Raw genomic sequence first — 19,410 nt, 5'->3', positions numbered from 1 at the left:
TAGAGAAGTCCATTACAATAATCAATTCTACTTGTAACGAAGGCATGCAATACCATTTCTAATTTATCCCTAGGCAGAAAGTGGCTTATTCTCTTGATATTATGTAACCAGAAAAATGCCGCACCACAAGACTTAGAAATATGGGTCGACATAGAAAAATGCGAGTCGAACCGGGCGTCTAGATTACGCACTACCTTAACAGGCTTAATATCGATCATGCCAACACGTACTGAACTGTGATTAATTTTCAGCAACTGTTGTCTCGATCCGATAACAAGAAATTCAGTCTTATCACCGTTGATCTTTAATTTGTCCTGGCACATCCATTTACGTAAGTCACTAATGCATCGCTCCATGGCTTCCAATGCCTTCACTTGATCCGAATGACTGTTAGGATTAAAAGACAAGTAAAGTTGCATGTCGTCAGCGAGGCAGTGCGCGTTCGGCAGGTGGACTTGTACTATCTCAAAGAGCTTGGAGGCGTAAACCACAAACAGAAGCGGGCCGAGACAGCTGCCTTGTGGGACACCAAAACGCAGATCGAAGCTATCAGATGTAGCCCCCTCAAACAAAACACGCTGGCTGCGTCCCGACAAATACGACGAGAACCACTCTAAAGCCTTCCCGCCTATACCAAAATCAGTGGTCAAGCGTTTTAGCAAAATCGCGTGGTCCACGGTGTCAAAAGCAGTGCTGAAGTCTAAGAGGACAAGTATTGTAACACGCTGCGAGTTCATATTCAATAGAACATCATTAGCAACTTTGACCAACGCTGTCTCCGTACTGTGATACCGGCGATATGCCGATTGTAATAGCGGATAGAGACCGGACCGGACAAGGTGGTCGTATGTCTGATTGAATACTGCGCGCTCAGCGAGCTTGGAAATATAAGCCAAGTTGCTTACAGGACGCAAGTTCTTGAAGAGAGATTCGAGTCCCAGTTTCTTTAACAGTGGTATGACCACGGCTTCTTTCCAACTGTCAGGAAAAATTCCCGATTCCAACGAGCTGTTAATTATGTTGGTGATCACCGGAATAAGTGGCTCACTACAGGAGTTCAGTAAGTGCGTGGGTATTGGATCGAGGCAACAGGATGTTGATTTAGAGTTCGCAGTGAGCATACGCACATCATCCTCGGCTAATAGCTCAAAAGCTTCAATACGAGTCGGAGGAATTGTAGAGTCACTATTTACAACACTGTATCCATGACATAACCCTGATCATTCGGGACATAACCCTGGTCAAGCTCTTCGCGCAGTCGGCTGATTTTTTGCACAAAGTACTTCCCAATGTCATTTGCAAGCGCTGATTTGTCCGTATAGTCCGAGAAGCATAACGAGTTCTTTGCCACTAGAAGGTTTTTCACAGCACGAAATGACTTGCCTTGGTTATCAGAATTCTGGCTGATAAAATCCGTTAGAAAAGTTGATTTTGCTTCTTTCAGCAAATGCGTGACATGGAGTTTTGTGTCGTTTGAATAAAACGAGATCAGCGACAGACCTGGTAGTTCTCCATCTCCTTTCGGCGCGCCTGCGTGCTCTCTTAGCCTCACGGATTTCCTCCGAGTACCAAGGTGCTTGGGGTCTAACCGTGACAGTTTTGGTTTTTAGCGACGCATGACGATCAAGTAAGTTCTGATATAACCGTCCGGGCATTTTTTCGACAAATGCTTCGAAGCTTTAGTGGCGAATGTAAGATGTGTATTTTAATTTAGAAAGCACGGATGGCCAAACATCCCATCCCCGACCCAGTCTGCGCTCGCATTTGTTGACTGGTCAACATTGTTGAGCCTTGGCGGGAATGGGGGGGGGGGGGGGGGAGTGGTCTTTCTGTGGCCTTCCCCAGTAAATGTATTGACTCCTTAGCAATCAGAATTACATTGAATGTAAATCACCGAAGGTTTGTTTACTTTAGTGATAACCACGAGTTAATCATAGTGACACATTACACGTAAATAACATCACATTGATATTTAAATCATAGGACCTTATTAAAGGCAACAGTTCTGGACCTAACATAACTCCTCCAAGTTTCAGTGCTTTCAATATTTAATCTAATAGCTTAAAAACCTCTTCCTCCATGGTCTCAAGACACCAGAAACAAGAATTACTTCATAAGTGTGTCCAGAGTTAAGTACAGTCCACAGAAGTACATGTGGTGTTTCTTTGGCAAAATTGACATTTGACACACGTGTTTTCGAAAGTGCCATGGTGGAATTCATCGGCAAAGACGAGACGTTTGTTGAAGATTGGCTACTCCTTTAGGGACTAGACAACCTTGTGGATGTTTTTAAAGGTATGTTTTCTCAGTTTTAGATATATCAGCATTACTTGTAAGCATATGAATAAAGCAACAACTTGAACTATATATTGTTTATCACATTTCGAGAGATCGGAAACAATCAGCGTGAACACGACTATTTCGCATTTCGCATTCAAAACTAGCCTGGCATTTTTTAAATCAACCTGGAGTGCACTTTAAAAAACTTTAGGTTTGCGAATTCAAATGATGCGATCTAGGTTTAGATTTTTTGTTTATTGATTTAACGAACCCTTAATCAAGTATTGAAATAAAATATTAAAGTTGTGAGATTTCTAAAGCAATCATAATTGTTTAATTGTAAACATTTTAAATGGGGTTGTCTTTATTCTAGTCGAAATATTCAAAACAAATGGTCAGTTATACAACAAAATATTTGATGCCACGCTATCCTCGAGCAAACTGTTAAAAACAAAATAAAAATAAATAAATGTAATCAGAATCAACTAACATGTACTGTCGTCCTTGAACTCTTACCGTTGCATTAAAATACTGAAAAGGGGAACCCTTTATTCACTGATTAAAACAAAAAAAACAACAACAACAACAACAAAAAAAAACTGCAGAGGTGTTGGAAAGCGAGGATTCCCACCATCGGGAATTTGCCCATTTTTTTTTTTAAAAGCTAATACCCGAGGGTTAGTCTGGAGAGGAGGGGGCGGGGGGGGGGGGGTGGGCACTGCTGGAATTGACACCGTGTTTCCCTGAATCCCGATACACAGCTGCGCGTGAACCCATTCACTCGATCGGTGCAAGTTCCCTTGTTGAGACACGGGTTACTAGAGCACTCATCGACATCTCATTCGAGATAAAAACAAAAATAACAATATATAGAAATAGAAGCAACGTCATTTCGTATTCTATCATTTTTGACCTAACATACATCCTCCAAGCTTTATTGCTTTCAATTTCTCAGTGTCATAGTCCTAAAACCCCTTCCGCCCTGTTCCCACTGAAACACCAGAAATATGGTCTGCTATAAGTGTGGCCAGAGCTAAGTAAGTTATACTCCAAAGAAGTTGGTGTGGTGCCTTTGTGGCAAAATTGTACTACGACTTGATCGTCGCCAAGAGCTATTATTCAATTTCGACAAAGTTACTACGAACTATTCTCTAAGGGACCGTTCATTTTTATGAGGGAGGGGGGAGGGGCTTTCGGAATTTGGGAAGCATCATAAAACAATCGCAAGACCCCCCTCAACTTACCAATTTTTTTTTTTACATAGTCCCCCTCCAGCAGTCATTTTTTCGGATGACCCTCCCCCCCCCCCCAAAAAAAAAATTAACCCTCTCTCTCTGGCGCTGACTGGCTCATTTTTATCCATAAGAGTACAAATGGATAAAATTTTAATTTGTGCAAGCTTTCAAGAGTTCAATGTTCAGCTGTCAAACTGTCAACTTTTTAACCAATGGGATTTTATTGACTTTCTCAAGTAGCTAATCATAAAGCGAGAAAAGCTATCGACAATGTTCAGGTCATTTTGAATAAAATTCACTTAGCTTTGTTTACGGCAAGTTTACGGCGACTTTTCCCGTCATTTATTCCCAGCATTTGACCACTTTGGAGTCTTGTTATTGTAAAAAACAAATTGGCAGTTTTTTGTGCGTCTGTCCTCTTAATGAAGAGACCTTTCTTAATGAAGAGGTTGCAGGAGTTCTTGGTCTCAAGGAGAGATACCACACAGTTACAGTTAATGTTTTGAACAATGAGGTGGAAACATTCAAGTCAATGCCATTGGATGCGACAACTGAGAGCCTTGATGGGGAGTTTAGTAAAGACATTAAAGTAAAGACTTGCCCTAAAAGGATAACTGGAAACTACAAGGTAGAGAACTGGAAACAAAGTAAGGATAGATGGTCTCACCTTAAGGAATGTGACTTTGCTGAACCTGCCCAAGATGTACGTGGTGAGGAGGGGGACCCAGTTGCTCGCCTGGGGCCTTTGGGTTGGACGTGCATTGGCTCACCAGAAGGAAAGTAGTGGACAGGAGCAAGGGCACACACTAGCCGTACTTTGTTTACCAGAGAGCCCAATGTCAACGTCAATGATGTTTGCAGTGATATTGATCGTACCTTGAAGGGATTCTGGGAGATAGAAAACTGTGGCATTGAGAGACATGACACTGTGATTTTCACCGAAGAGGAGCGAAGCCTTGAAGAAACTTAAGGAATCGATTAGTTACACTGGAAATGGATACTAAGTGGGAGTACCGTGGAGAGAGGATAAGCCTCTGTTACCTGATAATCATCACACAGCATTATCCCGGTTATGCAACAAAGAAAATAAATTGAAGAAGAACTGTGCTCTAGGAACAGAGTACTCGCAAATTATCCAGGCTTATGTCGAGAAAGGTTACTTGCGAAGGGTCGAACCAGATGAGCTGTTGCCACCGGAAGTTTGGTATTTGCCTCACTCCCCAGTTATTCGTATGGACAAGACTACGACTAAAGTACGCATTGTGTTCGATTGTTCTGCAAAAACGGACGGTGTATCATTGAATGATGCCATTTGTGCAGGACCTAAATTGCAGAAGGATTTGTTTGATACGCTTATTCGGTTCAGGAAAACCCCATAGCTTTGACATGTGACATTAAGGAAATGTATTTGCAGGTGGAGATTGAAGAGAGAGATCGTTCTTACTTTCGACTATTATGGAGGGACCTTGATTCTAGCCGTGATGATGTGATGTCTATGAGTTCAGTCGAATAGTGTTTGGTAAAAACTCTGCACCAATGGAGGCTCAGTTTGTCGCTCAAGAGAATGCCAAAAGGCACTAGGATGTGTATCCATTGGCAGTTGAAATTGTGCTCAAATCCACTCACATGGATAACTCGATTGATAGTGTGGAAACAGTGCAAGGTGGCATTCAGTTGTACAAAGAGCTGGACAGTCTGTGGGTAATTGCAGGCATGCAGGCGAGGAAATGGGTATCAAATTCTCTGGAAGTTGTTGCAGCCACGCCTGAAGCCGACAGAGCTACTGAGTTGTCGATTACTGCGGGGCAGGAACCTGTTGTCAAGACACTTGGTGTTTCCTGGAATATTACCGAAGATACGTTTACTATTTCAGCTGCAAACATATCTACAGAGCTTCCAGTGACAAAGCGAAATGTACTGAGGAAGGTTGCCACCGTATTCGACCCATTCGGGTTTGTGGGTCCTTTCGTTATCAAGGCGAAGATCCTGCTTCAGGAACTGTGGGCAAGGGGCTATGACTGGGACGATGTTATTCATGATGAAATTGCAAGTAGAATCGGAAGTTGGTATGAGCTTAGGAGCCTAGGTAATGTGCAGGTGCCTAGATGTCTGCGTGAAGTAAAGGAGGTAGTCGCTAAGAGAGTCATCACATTTGTGGATGCTTCACTGCAAGCTTATGGGACTGTTGTATATTTACAGTGTGTATAGAACGATGCTACCGTTTCAAGTCGTTTGGTCGCTTCAAAGTGTAAGGTAGCACCATTAAAGCCTGACAGTGCCTCGGTTGGAACTTGCAGGAGCTGTATTGGGCTTGCGCTTTACACAGCATTTAACGCTTGTACTTGGACTACCCATGCAATCTCTAACATTTTATTCCGACAGCATGGATGCGGTGTGGTGGATTCGGGGTCATAGGTGGAGCTTTCGTCCCTTTTTCCCTATGTTGTATCGGAGAGATACAGATGGTGACAGAGCCATCGCAGTGGCAACATGTACCGACAGGAGAAATTCCAGCTGATCTGTGCACAAGGGGAGCAACACCAGATGAGCTATTGGAGAACTCACTCTGGTGGCATGGACCAAAGTGTCTACTGTCAGAGGGCTTGAACCCACACACTTTTCAAGTTGGACACGCTTAGTGCGGCTACAGGCCAGGGTGTGGCGACTGATCTACGATATGCGCAGTCCAAAAGAAAGAATAAAAGGACAAGAACTGTTGCCAGAAGAAATTGAAGATGCAGAGGAGGAAATTATTAGTCGAGCACAGTTGGAGACATTTCCCGAAGAGTACACGGCATTATTAACGGGAAAGGATATTCCAAAGAAGAGTCCACAGAGCAAGCTATGTCCTTGGTTGGACGATCAAGGTGTGCTGCGATGTGGTGGTCGACTTCAATTCGCTGAATGTCTTCCGCGCGATGTCAGGTTTCCCATTATACTGCCAAGAGGTCAGTGAGTGACAAGATTGGTGGTAAAGCATTACCACGAGTTGTCTAACCACAGTGCTGGGACAAACTTTGTACTATCGCAGATTAGTGGAAGATTCTGGATTGTTGCAGCACGTGAGGAAATAAGAGCGTGGGAGAATGAATGCAGTGAGTGCAATAGGTGTAGGAACAAGCCAGCCACACAGATAATGGAGCCAGTACCACAAGTAAGGCTGCGCTTCACATTTCGTGCCATTGAGGTTTTTCCTAGTAAAAATAAAGTCAAACGTTGAGTTTAACCGCGGATTTATTGCGTCGTTCTCAACGCCTGGGTTGTTCGAAAAGTGGATAACGCTATCCAGTGGATAGCGTGGTTTGTTTTGTTAACACTTATCCACTAAATAGCGTTTTATCTGGTGGATAGCGTTATCTAGCCTAGGCTGGGCACAGGACCCCCAAACAACTGGGCCCTGGAGTATAACAAACACACAACATGAACCTTACAGTATGACAAGGTAAAGGTATCAGCACATCAACATATCAGCAGTGCTAGGTGGAGTTAGGTGGGGTGGGGGAATAGAGGAAAGGCAGATAATTCTGCGATGGAGGGGTCGGTGAGTCTCTTCTGAGGAACGGTGATTTGCGGCGTGTTGGGGAGTTAAGATGGGTATGCTTTCGGATCTATACTACACCAAACACACCAAAGAGTAGCACTGATTTTATTATCTAATATTATCTAGCCCTTTATTGCGTGATTGTTCTTTACTCTCAAGCTATTAAAATACATCAAGCAATAAAGTATAGTTGGTATTGACAAGTGGAATATGACTCGTTTCACTTATGCTAGAAGTTTAAGCATTTAAACTGTGGTCAATGAGCTCTGTAGTCTACATCATAGCTCTCATCTAAGGTTGTCACAATTCTGTTATCTTCCCCCTATTAGCCATTGTGCAATAGCCTTAGGTTAATGTCCAATGTAACGCAATCGTTTTACCATATGGGCAATCATACGACAAAGCTCCCAGTGATTTTCCACCATGCTCTCATGTGATTTCAGCGTGTCACACCCCTCCCAACTCCTTTCGCCTGCTGAACCTTCTCGGTTCATTCACTGCCACGTTCTATTTCTTATATTGTGTGTAAACCATAGCTGCTTAGTCAATAAAAGTTTTCAGTGGAAGGGAAGTGCAACCTAGGCTGCACTTTGCCCCACAGTAAGTGCTGTGGCCACCCTTGGAAATAGGTCCGGATCTCTCCAGGATAGTGCCATCGTACCATCTGACCCATTGTCCTCCCAGAAGGGTACCACTCTTCTGGTCTGTCCTATGTTACCCCAAGGAAATACGTCCGAATCTCTCCAGGATGATGCCATCGTACCATCTGACCTATTGTCCTCCCAGAAGGGTACCCCTCTTCTGGCCCCCTTAATAACATAGGTTCCCCTAGAGACGCCGCTACTCTAGGGGAGATAGGCTCTGTCTTCCCTGCCACCCATGTTTTGCTACTATAATCAGTGTTTTTTGTCTCTGTTTCTTGCATCTACCCAGCACAGGGGGGGGGGGGGGGAGGGGGGAGGGTTGCAATTTGGTTACCCATATAAATTTCCTTTTAGTGTGGCCAAGGAGCCAAATCTTCTCGCTTTTACTGTTAGTTCTGCCCCCCCCCCCCTGTATGGGCGTGGCTGTCATATATTAAATTGCACAGCAGCAGGGTCTCATTAATCATTTGCTTATGAAGTGCATACCACTGAGACCACTAATTATTTCCTAAACTGATATAATATGTCTTGACCAGTTCTGTTAATCTGTGTTAATTGAGCACACATACTCGCACTACTTATTGTACAGTTGAAGGTCTTACTGAAAATCTTATCAGGGATCCATAGTCTTTCAGCAATGTTTCTTCCATTTTATCAGTGGTATCGTGTTATGCTACGACATATACTTCGACTGCCATAGTGTTACATTGAATAGATTCGTTTCCATTTATACTGTACGTGCTTTTAGTATATCAACGGAGCTCCGGCGGCCCGAAAGACCGCCAAGTGGAGCCCCATTCTCAAAGATACCCGTGAATTGCATTTCTTATGGTAACAATGGCAAGCGGTATTGCTCTTGGGCCTGTTCACACGACAACGATGACGTCGAGCAACATGGCGGCCATACTCCAGCTAATAAGTTGACGGAGACATGCAGCCTCAGTTTACAACGTATTTAAAAGTAAACAGAGGTAGATTTGCGTTGATTAATCGATAAGGAAAGTGTAAAAAGTTAAGATTGACGATTACCGATAGTACTTTCGTTCACAAAAACAGGTCAACACGACAATTCCGCCCGCTTCCGGAACCAATCAGATTGCAGAAATTGTTGAATGCCGCTCTTTCGCGAACTGAGTTAAAAAAAAATGTGTACTTATTGACTGAGTAAGGTCGGGCCTGACGGAAAAATATTTGGCTCTCGGTCAGGACGTCCTGACCGAGAGCCAACTATTTTCCGTCCGGCCCGACCTTACTCAGTTAATAAGCATTTTGCCATATGACCACTTAACGCTGGTTTTCACTAGCGACGGAGTCGGAGTTGGAGTCGTAGTCGGAGACGGAAGAGTGCTTACGACCTAGTGAAAATCAAAAATCGGAGTCGTAAGCGGGAGTCATGAGCTCGACGGAATCGGAGTCGGAAGAATTAGAACGTTTCCATTTCTTCCGATTCCGTTTACGACTCCGTCGCTTATGATTTAGTGAAAACAGATTATCGGAGTCGGAAGTAGAAGCGGAAGAACCAACCAATCACAAGACCCGGAATCGAGCACTGTGATTGGTTTATTCTTCCGGTTTTGCTTCCGACTTCGGCAATCTAGTTTTCACTAGATCGTAAGTGACGGAGTCATAAGCGGACTGGGGTGTTCTTCCGACTCCGTCGGTTTGATTTTCACTAGATCGTATCGCTTTACGCTTCTGATTACGACTGCGACTACGACTCCGTCGTTAGTGAAAACCAGCCTTTAGTGCTGAAAATTTTGAAAATTCTGTTTGAACATAAATGGGACGCGATTACATAACATCAAAAGGCCGCGCGCGGAGATACAAAAAGGATTCTATAATAAAAACTTGTCATTTATTTCTTCACGTCGAACAAGAAACTCACCATTCATCGAAAAACACGACTCGTTTTCTCATTTTTGTTTCTAGATGTGAGTCCACAATTACGACTCATGCAAACGGGATTGGCTAACCTGTTTAAAATGACAACAGAAAGTTGACATAAAGCTGTCAAAAATATGTGAAAACCATCAAAAACTTAGCGAGTGACAAACGTTCGCTTCACGCCTCGCTGCAAATGTTCTCAAATCTTCAAGCTTCATTTGAAGACTCAATAAAATGTCGGCGTCGCTTCAAGCTATTTGTCTACCTCTTGGATTCTCTTGAACAAGGGAGAACCAGCAACTGAATATTAATGAGACCGATGTTGGCTCCTGCAAACAGTGCCTGGGTTTGCTGCCTTTGCTGGCCTTGCTGTGTAGTGGAAATTCAAGCGAGTTTTATTATCTGGATGAACTGTACGGTAACGAACTCTGAACTTGTGTTCGTACTCAGTTTTGTCTCTTCAAACAACAGTGATGTAGAAACTGCAGAGCAATTTATCCTACTGTACACAAGGTATGTTTGTGGTTTCTCTGGTTCAACCAACTTCTCCCAGAAACTCTGGAAACTCGAAGAAAACTGAAGAAAACATTAAACTTATGTCGTATTTTGTTTTCCTCACGTTGTTTTCTTGCTTTTGACCCATGCTTTCCACTGAAAGAAGTTTCGCCTCAAGAGTCTGTTTGCTTATTCGAAAGGTTAATTATCGGACAGTTCATCCGGAAAAGTTGTTTTCTTGACAACCTGTTTGCTTGTTGTTGACTTCTGAGAAAGTTGTGAACTTCTTCACTTGTGAGGAGTGTTGACTTTCGTTCTGTGCTTTCCGAGTGTGTTGGCGACTGAAGTAGTTCTGCATGCCGGACAGTTTGACTGGATAGTAAAATTTGCTCTCAGAATTTTTCAGAAATGCTCACGTTCATTACTCATTTTAAAGGAAACAAAACTTTACAGCAAAAAAATAAAGTGTTTTTGCCATTATCTCGCATCGATTTTGCCGTACGCTTTCCTTTTAGGGCCGTACGTATTTCTAGTGGGGCCGTTACGCGTTTTTCCGGTCCTATCACTTCGTGGCACACGGCCCTCATACGGGACCTTTTTTGTTTTGGTTTTCCAAGTAAATTGCGCGCGGGGCCGTATGAGTCATATGATAATAAACCGTATTTCTACATAAGCTTAGTATCAAGGCACATTTTGAAGCTTTCTTTGTGTTACTATGGACAACCGCTTCTTAGACTGTAAAATTTATTATTCTGTCATGATTGGAAACCAAGAAAGGATTTGGGTTTTGACCCTAGTAGTTCTGTTAAATAAATGTCATTGAATTTAACACGACGGCATTAAGCTTGTATCAAAAAGACAGACGCAGCGAACAAGAAAGCGTAATGGAAGTTGACATTTTCATGTACGTGAATTTTATTTACTTCTATTCTTTAAGTTAATATTCTATGAATGCTGAAAGAAAGAATCTAACCTAAGAATATGGAACAAAAGCAAAACAACAAGAAGAAAAATAACTCATGGCTTAAATGTTAATTTTCATTTAAGCACAGATAGATAATCGTATATTGTCATGGTAAATTAAAACCTTGTATGATGTTACAGGGTTAGCCCTATCATATGTATTTTATAGACATGAACTTTCTTAATGCAGGGTACACAGGATTCCGTGACTAACTATTTTTCTTTCATTTTTCGTGTTTTGCAGGTGATGGATTTTACATGTAGAAAAAAAAAAAAAGAAAAAAAATCTTAAATGAGATAGAAATGGGTGGCTTTCATGACGAGTAAAACTATTCATGGATATGTTGCTCAGCTCTGCTAAATTGTCTCAGGAACCTCTATTTTTGCAACCTAGAGTCCACACAAAATTCTAACTAATAACTAACATGTGTGTATCAGTGGCCCTTGCTGTGCACTATATACTGTTATCCTGCCTTGACTGTGCACCAGAAACAACTTTGACAGAACAGTTTTAACACCTACAAACTGACATATTTTATTCACTTAATTTCCAAACCATTGGTGTGTTCAATGGTATTAAACATGATGGTAACATTGCTAGCAGTGTTATTGAGTATGTACTGTATGGATGGTTTTAAATGTCAGTTTTTTTTCATTACAGAAGACAACAAAATAAACACATACATAACCTGACGTTAGTGATGGTTGCGAATTAGATTATAGGTAAGGGGAAAAAGTACAGAAAGTTGGGACCATCTGTCCTTCAACACACCTCCTGTCTGTGCATTTGTGAGAGGTTATATACAAGGAGTTATGTAAAGCTATAAACTTTAAAATATGACCAACTTCTCTTTCGCTAAAAAGGGCTTGAAGGATTTAATTTTAATTGTTTTCACTCTCTGCGAATAGAGACTCCACAGGCGAATTACCAAGTAATTCTTCAAGTGTGGGAAAATAACATTGCAAAAAGTTACTGAAAAAGTTACAATGGAAGTAAGAAAAATGTTAATATTGTCACAAGTTCTCCGTGAGACATGATGTGCATTGTACATCATGTAAAGATATTTGACGTCTGCCAAAGACATGTAAATTTACATGTATTTACTTTTTTAGGAACAACAGCGACGTTTTAAATAATGTGATAAGAAAAATAAAGAATATTGTCCATGCAGTACCAGTTTATGGACCGCATATGCAGGCAGCAAGAGAGGTACAAGGAAAGTTTCATGTGTTTCTTCAAACCCGAAAGTTTTATGCTTATGACTTCTTGTCCTTAGATATTTGTCATTAAAACAACACGTAATGAAAGATGCAATTTATTTTTGAAGGTAAACATAAAAATCTGCCTATACTGGATACCGTGCAGCCATGTGTAAAGTGAATTAAAGCAAACACACTGTTAAAGAATTGCGCATGTTAAACTTGAATGATCTGAAATTTCAGAGAGTTTGAAAATATCATATCATATCTTTGATGGTTTTGTGGTGGAGGGCTGCTACATGTAGACGGCTCATACACGATTTTTCACTCGTAATAATGAATTATAATTCAGCTGCCAACATATATGTTATCTAAATTAATACAATTGTCTGTTGGTGGGCAACTATCTACAGCAATAAATATGTACCGTGTACGTATATTAACCAACTGTTTTCAGTTGACCAACGATCCTAATGTGATGTTCAAGCACAAATTTGCAAACATGCCAGGTGTCAACTTGTCAAATGTATGAATTGGGCAGTCTGGATTACAAAATTTTCTGAAAGTTGGAATTACCAAGTGAGATATTTTAAAAGCATATTTTGTAATTAATGATTTCGCAGACATTGTTTTCTTCAAAAAAGATCCCTACCCCACATGGAGGGTTTTCCTTTAAGGGCTCCTTCCTCCTGATATTTTTGGATTTCCAAAGACTGCTCATGCATGAGCATTGGGTGAGAATATTTTCTGGAACTGCACATTCAGATTTACTAAGCAAGAACATCAGTATTTATCGTGACGATGTCATTCTGACAAAGCTTAACAAATACATAGTTGTATTTATACGTACAACTAATTAAACAGTCTGAATGCTTCTTTGATTGAGACTTTGCATTGTTTTAGTGCAATGTTCCAGTTTCTTGTTTAAAGCAATTTGCATTTGCTGAACCAAGTTGCCAAGTTCATAACAGTTAGTTTGCATCTCAGGGCAGAGCCTGCCGTTGTGAAAGTTAGGGGGTACCTACCCCGCCCTTGCATTTGATTCACAACCGACATTCAATAAGCAACTAATAGTGAAGTACATTTTATATCATTGGAAGGAATGTCATCCGTTGGTGTGCAAAGATTATAATAACTTATAATCGACATGTCTTTGTATAAATAATAGTGATCTTCAAGTATCAGCTACAGTACGACTCCTGTCAGTCAATATATGAACAGTGTACATATGGGCGGTCTGGATTAAAAAAAAAGAAAAAAAAAAAAAATTTTCAAAGTAACAATGGCTACCTAAGATATTTCCAAAGGAATATAGTATTAGGCCCTCTATTTCTTCAAGGCATTCATTTTTATTGTAAACAATATCTCACTTGGTGTATGTTCCATGTGTATAAATTGTTGTAGAACACAGAGACCATTGTTATGACAGAGATGTTAATGTGTGAAAAGCTTTATTAAAAAACTGCATGGAAACACAAATTAATTCACAATCACGTCATTTCATAGACACTAACCTGTTTGACACCGCGTTCCACTGAATCCCGGTACACAGCTGCACGTAAACCCATTTACTCGGTCGGTGCAAGTTCCCTTGTTGAGACATGGGTTACTAGAGCATTCATTGACATCTAATTCGAGATAAAAAATAACAATAAAATAGAAATAGAAGCAACGTCATCTCGTATTCTATCATAGGTCCCTGTTAAAGGCATCCATTTTTGACCTGATGTACATCCTCCCAGCTTTATTGCTTTCAATTTCTCAGTGTCATAGTCCTAAAACCCCTTCCGCACTAGTCTCGCTGAAACACCAAAAGTATGGTCTACTATAAATGTGGCCAAAGTTAGGTAAATTATACTCCAAAAAAGTACGTGTGGTGTCTTTGTGGCAAAATTTTACTATGACTTGATCGTCGCTCAGAGCTATTATTTAATTTTTGATAAGGTTACTACAAACTAAATTCAAAGTCTCTTGATTTTATTTACGAATGTTACATGCCACTTCTTTTAAGAGTAACTGGCATGTAGACACTAACCCGTTTGACAACGTGTTCCACTGAATCCTGGTACACAGCTGCACGTGAACCCATTTACTCGGTCGGTGCAAGTTCCCTTGTTGAGACATGGGTTACTGAAGCATTCATCGACATCTAATTCGAGATTTAAAAAAAATAACAATAAATAGAAGTAGAGTCTCGTACTCTATCATAGGTTCGTGTTAAAAGCAATCATTTTTGACCTAACATACATCCTTCAAGCTTTATTGCTTTGAATTTCTTAGTATCATAGCCTTAAAACCCCTTCCGCCCTGGTCCCACTGAAACACCAGAAATATGGTCTACTCTATAACTGTGTCCAGAGTTAAGTAAATTATACTCCAAAGAAGTACATGTGCTGTTTTTGTGGCAAAATTGTCCCATGACTTGATCGTCGTTTAGAGCTATTATATTATTAAATCTTAGAGAGGTTACTACAAACTATACTCAAAGTCTCTTTATTTTCTTTACGAATGTTGCATGCAACTTCTCCAAAGGATAACTGGCATGTAGACACTAACCTGTTTGACAACGTGTTCCACTGAATCCCGGTACACAGCTGCACGTGAACCCATTCACTCGGTCGGTGCAAGTTCCCTTGTTGAGACATGGGCTACTAGAGCATTCATCGATATCTAATTCGAGATAAAAATAACAATAAATAGAAATAGAAGCAACGTCATCTCGTATTCTATCATAGCGGAGCTCCGGCGGCCCCAAGGGCCGCCAAGCGGAGTCCCATTTATCATATAGGAAAGAATACGAAACCCATGAGTTGATTTTCTCATGGTTATCATTGCTAGCGGTATTACTCGTGGGCGCGGGCGCATGACGGCGACGACGACGACGACGACGGAGTCGCTCAACATGGTGGCCATACTCCAGCTAATAGGTCGACAGAGACATGCAGCCTTGGTTTACCATGTACTTTTTGATATTGGACATCCATGTTATGCTCAATTGACACCTGTCAAGACAAGGTATCCGCTGACCAGTATCACGTAAATATATCGCCGACTCAAGTTTACAGCTCATTTTTGTTAAAAGCAATCATTTTTGACCTAACATACATCCTCCAAGCTTTATTGCTTTCAATTTCTTAGTGTCATAGCCTTAAAACCACTTCGGCCCTGGTCTCACTGAAACACCAGAAATATGGTCTACTCTATAAGTGTGGCCAGAGTTAAGTAAATTATACTCCAAAGAAGTACATGTGCTGTTTTGTGGCAAAATTGTCCCATGACTTGATCGTCGTTTAGAGCTATTATATTATTAAATCTTAGAGAGGTTACTACAAACTATACTCAAAGTCTCTTGGTTCTCTTTACGAATGTTGCACGCAACTTCTCTAACGAATAACTGGCATGTAGACACTAACCTGTTTGACAACGTGTTCCACTGAATCCCGATACACAGCTGCACGTGAACCCATTCACTCGGTCGGTGCAAGTTCCCTTGTTGAGACAAGGGTTGCTAGAGCACTCATCTATATCTGATTGGAAATGAAAATAATAATAAAAACACAGAAAGTGATAATAACAATTTAAAAAAAAAAAAAAAATGTCCTGATACTCAAGGATCCCGATGTTTCCATGACAACTGGTTTCTGACTAACATTTTTTTTTTGTTTTCTGAAGTTTCTCGCGGTACCTGTTGCTACCTGCTTCGGTGGCTTGTCAGATGCGAGATCCAACATAAGGACTGAACATGTGACTAAACAAAGAGTTTAGCGTGAACTGGATCTGCTTGCACGTCCAGTTCTGGTTTGAGTTTGTCTGTGAATAGCATCTACTTAAAGAGGCAACCATTTTTACTGGTACATTTTGCATTTCGCAGGCACTGTTTGCTGTGGTACCCGAGCATTTTGTTCGACTTGGCAATGTTTGTAAATGAATTACGACTTCAATATAAATTTGTGTCCGTCCACGTTCTGGTGAAGGTGCTCACGAGTGTATCCCAAATAGCCTGCATCATGCGCACAGGTTCCAACTGAATTTATACGCTTAGTGCACGATGTAGGGCTTAGTCTTTTGCATCTTGAGATCTTCATTGAACTTTCAAATTGCACACACAAGTTGGATGGCCTCAGTATAACTGGTCGTAATTGAGAGTTAATTGTTAAACAAGCTCCGCTCTTCGGTTCAGTGTGGGCCACGTGTATGACCGCAAATCGAATTGGGCTCAGTCCTGTTACCGCTGTTCGTTACAAAACGCTAGAACGTTTCACAATACTACCTGCTACCTACAACAGCTACCTGTTTCACAATATTTCCCTGTGTATCCCTTGGCACATACGCACACATAGCTGTTCTTCTCGTAATGTGCAGCACAAGTTCCATTGTTCTGACAGGGCCAACTAATGCATGGAGACTGAAAAGGAAAAGAAAAGGATCTCCTCGTGCCGAGCAGTTATACCAAGGCGCTCTGTCGGCTCTGTTTTAAAAGTTTATTACTTTCCCTGATATTTAGTATTTGCATGGCTAGTGGCAATCAAGCAGTTTTTAGAGTCTCGTTTTAACAAGTTTAAGATTTTACACCTGACGGATAATTTTTGGCCAAGTCCTCCAATTAAACAGACAATCCACATGGGTAAGAAATTTACTCCTTTTTTAATATCCTTATTTTTTGTTTTTAGGTGCTACACTCAAAGATTTTTAGTTTTGAGCTATAGCAATATCAGCTCTTCCGTTTGAAAAGGAAATCCGCCAAAAATGGGCTGTAAAGGCCTTCCGAAAGACTAAACTGTTGTGGTAATTCAAACCCAGCAATGTTCACACTTTCAATTCAGAAATGAAAGATGGTCGAACTTTCGAGAAATGACGTGACATTTAGTAGGATGTCAACAAAGTTACCACCTGTCCCATTAGAACCCTTGGCTACGTAATTAAGCATGGCCTCCGCGACGATTTGAAAGTAATTAGAGTAGAAACGTCACTGAGCTAGAGGAGTAGAAGTTGAAAGAAGCTTTAAGTTAAAATAAACTGAACCCTCATATCTTAGGAAACTGCTGAACGTTTTAATTTTGAAAGTTATATTTTATTTACAGTAAATTCAAAATAAAGGAGCTCCGAGTTCTTTTAAGTGTTTTTTTTTCTTTTCAGGCTTAGTTTTTTCAGCAATTCAAACTAAGACACGACTTTAAAAGGTGAAAAAAAGAAACAGATAGAAATTTTCAATGTTTTAAAGTTGAGTTTTCACTTACCGCGATGCTATAGTGATGATAAATATGGCTTGCGACGAATTTCTTGGAATTGTTGTAAATGTCGGATGGGAGCAACTCACATAAGATTTTTCCGTTGTTAATATCTGAGAATGTAGCCAGGTTAAAGGAGAAACATGACGGTATGTTGACGCAGGCAAGCCCACACTCACTGCCTTTGAGAACATAATCCGAACCAATGTTGGTGATGTCGAGGAAGGAGAATTTGTGAGCCTTAAATTTGGCGTAAGCCATTCCTCTATCTGTACCTCGGCTGAGAGTTTTACCACCAACATCAATGACTTGAATTATAGAGATGAAAAGAATTAGAACAGTGCAGTTATGACAACTCCAAGAAAAAAAAACGGACTGTGACTAAAGTAATGCCTTAAAGTTACAAAAGGAGAAAAACTTTACCATTAGAACCATTTGACGAACAGACAAGTATTACCAGTACAAGCAAATAGTTGCCTAGTTCATAAAATCGAAGTTCCATTTTCTGTTGCCGATGTGAACCAACTTCACAGTAGGACTGTAAATTGAGAACGATAAGTTTCAAGCAACGTTTTTACCCGAGTTCGTGGCAGTGGACTGCAATCTTATTATTCGCATGACGAATACCAAAAACTTTGGCTCTGATATTCGTGCAATTTTCTACACTAATTGTCATTATAATTTCAACCCGTGTGGTATTTTTAAGAAAACGACGTCATTTACTCCAATTCTTAACCAACACTTAGAACAAGGAAAATTAATGGCGGCCGTAAATTCTCGAAGATAAAGGTCCGAGAAACGTGAGTTCTAATGTTCGAAATGTAGATTGACCAGAGTAAACCAAAGCAGGAGCATCATTGCATGTAAATTTTAACCTAAATTTTCGAGCCTGTACTTAGGAGAGATTTTGCTGACAAAATCTGTGATGAGAAGAGAATTATTGTGTAACTTAATTGTATAGATAAAATAGCGAGCGAAAAGCAAGGAGTAGTTAATCTTTTTTTATTTTCAGAAAAAAAATGTAAAAAAAAATGGATATCGAGAATTTGGTCATAGTGGCATAGTGCATATGACATAAAAAATTATTCTGGCTTATTTGAAAGGCCTTTCAAAATACAGAAGAATCGCGTTTTTCTTTTTGAAATATCTTTTTTCGTTTTAAAGATATTGACGTTATTCTGCCATGCAAAGTAGATCTGTGATGACGTCATATTGCTTACAACTAAAAAATGGTAAAATACTGAATAAACAATATCTCAATTATATCAATATCAATATGTCAATATCAATATCTCACTTTTCGTTGTTTCCGTATCTGTTCGTCACCTTCTCTTTTGCGCTCTTGTTTGAATGAACTGAGGAAGTTGTTGTTACAAAATGGATACCCTGCGGGTGTTATCAATCACAACATTAATGACGTTTTGAACAGGCAGCAACGCAAACCGAAGAATCCAACCACCACAGTCCCTAAAAAGGAAATAATCTTAGTTCTACCTTATTTAGGGGTACAAAGCAAAATTGTCACCAAGCAACTGAAGACCTGCATTAAGAGTGCCTGCCTGTAAAAATCAGACAGATTCCTAATTTCGAAGCAAGGGTCCAAAATTCGATTTCGCTCATATTTTTACGTTAGATAGGCTAGGGTATGACAAAAACTACTGGATAGTCTTTTTTGGCAAAATATCCTTTTATTTCAAAGAAATGTGCAAATTACCAAATTCCGTTAAAATCCGTTTATTAAACAAGTTTGAGAGCCTCGCATGCAAAACTGCATCATTCTTCCGTCTTTAAAACATTCAAATATTTTTGTGCAAGTTTAATTGTGTTAAAAATGCAGATATTTGACCATCCGTCGTCAAATTTCAATTTACGGGTTAGACATATATTTTAGCACGCGCCACATGTCTTGAGCTATATTAAGTTGAAATAGACACAGAGCT

The 19,410-nt window shown here is 40.4% G+C and overlaps 2 protein-coding genes across 2 annotated transcripts in view; both read right to left on the bottom strand.

The window, feature by feature from the left end:
* LOC145482454 (uncharacterized) overlaps positions 1–16,248 on the bottom strand; it is a 19,069-nt gene extending 2,821 nt beyond the window's left edge. Inside the window, exons 1-5 of the mRNA XM_081461067.1 lie at positions 16,225–16,248; positions 15,656–15,887; positions 14,799–14,912; positions 14,278–14,391; positions 13,757–13,870 (exon numbers count right to left, since the gene is read on the bottom strand). Of these exons, the coding sequence (XP_081317193.1) occupies positions 13,757–13,870; positions 14,278–14,391; positions 14,799–14,912; positions 15,656–15,887; positions 16,225–16,248 (598 nt within the window). The remainder of the gene's footprint in view (positions 1–13,756; positions 13,871–14,277; positions 14,392–14,798; positions 14,913–15,655; positions 15,888–16,224) is intronic.
* A 3-nt stretch (positions 16,249–16,251) lies between these two features.
* On the bottom strand, positions 16,252–18,080 carry LOC145482888 (sushi, von Willebrand factor type A, EGF and pentraxin domain-containing protein 1-like). The gene is made up of 3 exons (XM_081461529.1): positions 17,894–18,080; positions 17,480–17,778; positions 16,252–16,647 (listed from the first exon to the last, which is right to left on the bottom strand). Exons 1-3 carry the CDS (start codon positions 17,970–17,972, stop codon positions 16,516–16,518), a joined length of 510 nt encoding a protein of 169 aa, XP_081317655.1. The 5' UTR covers positions 17,973–18,080; the 3' UTR covers positions 16,252–16,515.
* Between the last annotated feature and the right edge of the window lie 1,330 nt (positions 18,081–19,410).

This window comes from Orbicella franksi, chromosome 3 (assembly GCF_964199315.1).
Source record: "Orbicella franksi chromosome 3, jaOrbFran1.1, whole genome shotgun sequence".
Classification (NCBI taxonomy): Eukaryota; Metazoa; Cnidaria; class Anthozoa; order Scleractinia; family Merulinidae; genus Orbicella; species Orbicella franksi.
The sequence above is the reverse complement of the archived record's forward strand: the minus strand, read 5'-3'. Positions and strand labels throughout refer to the sequence as shown.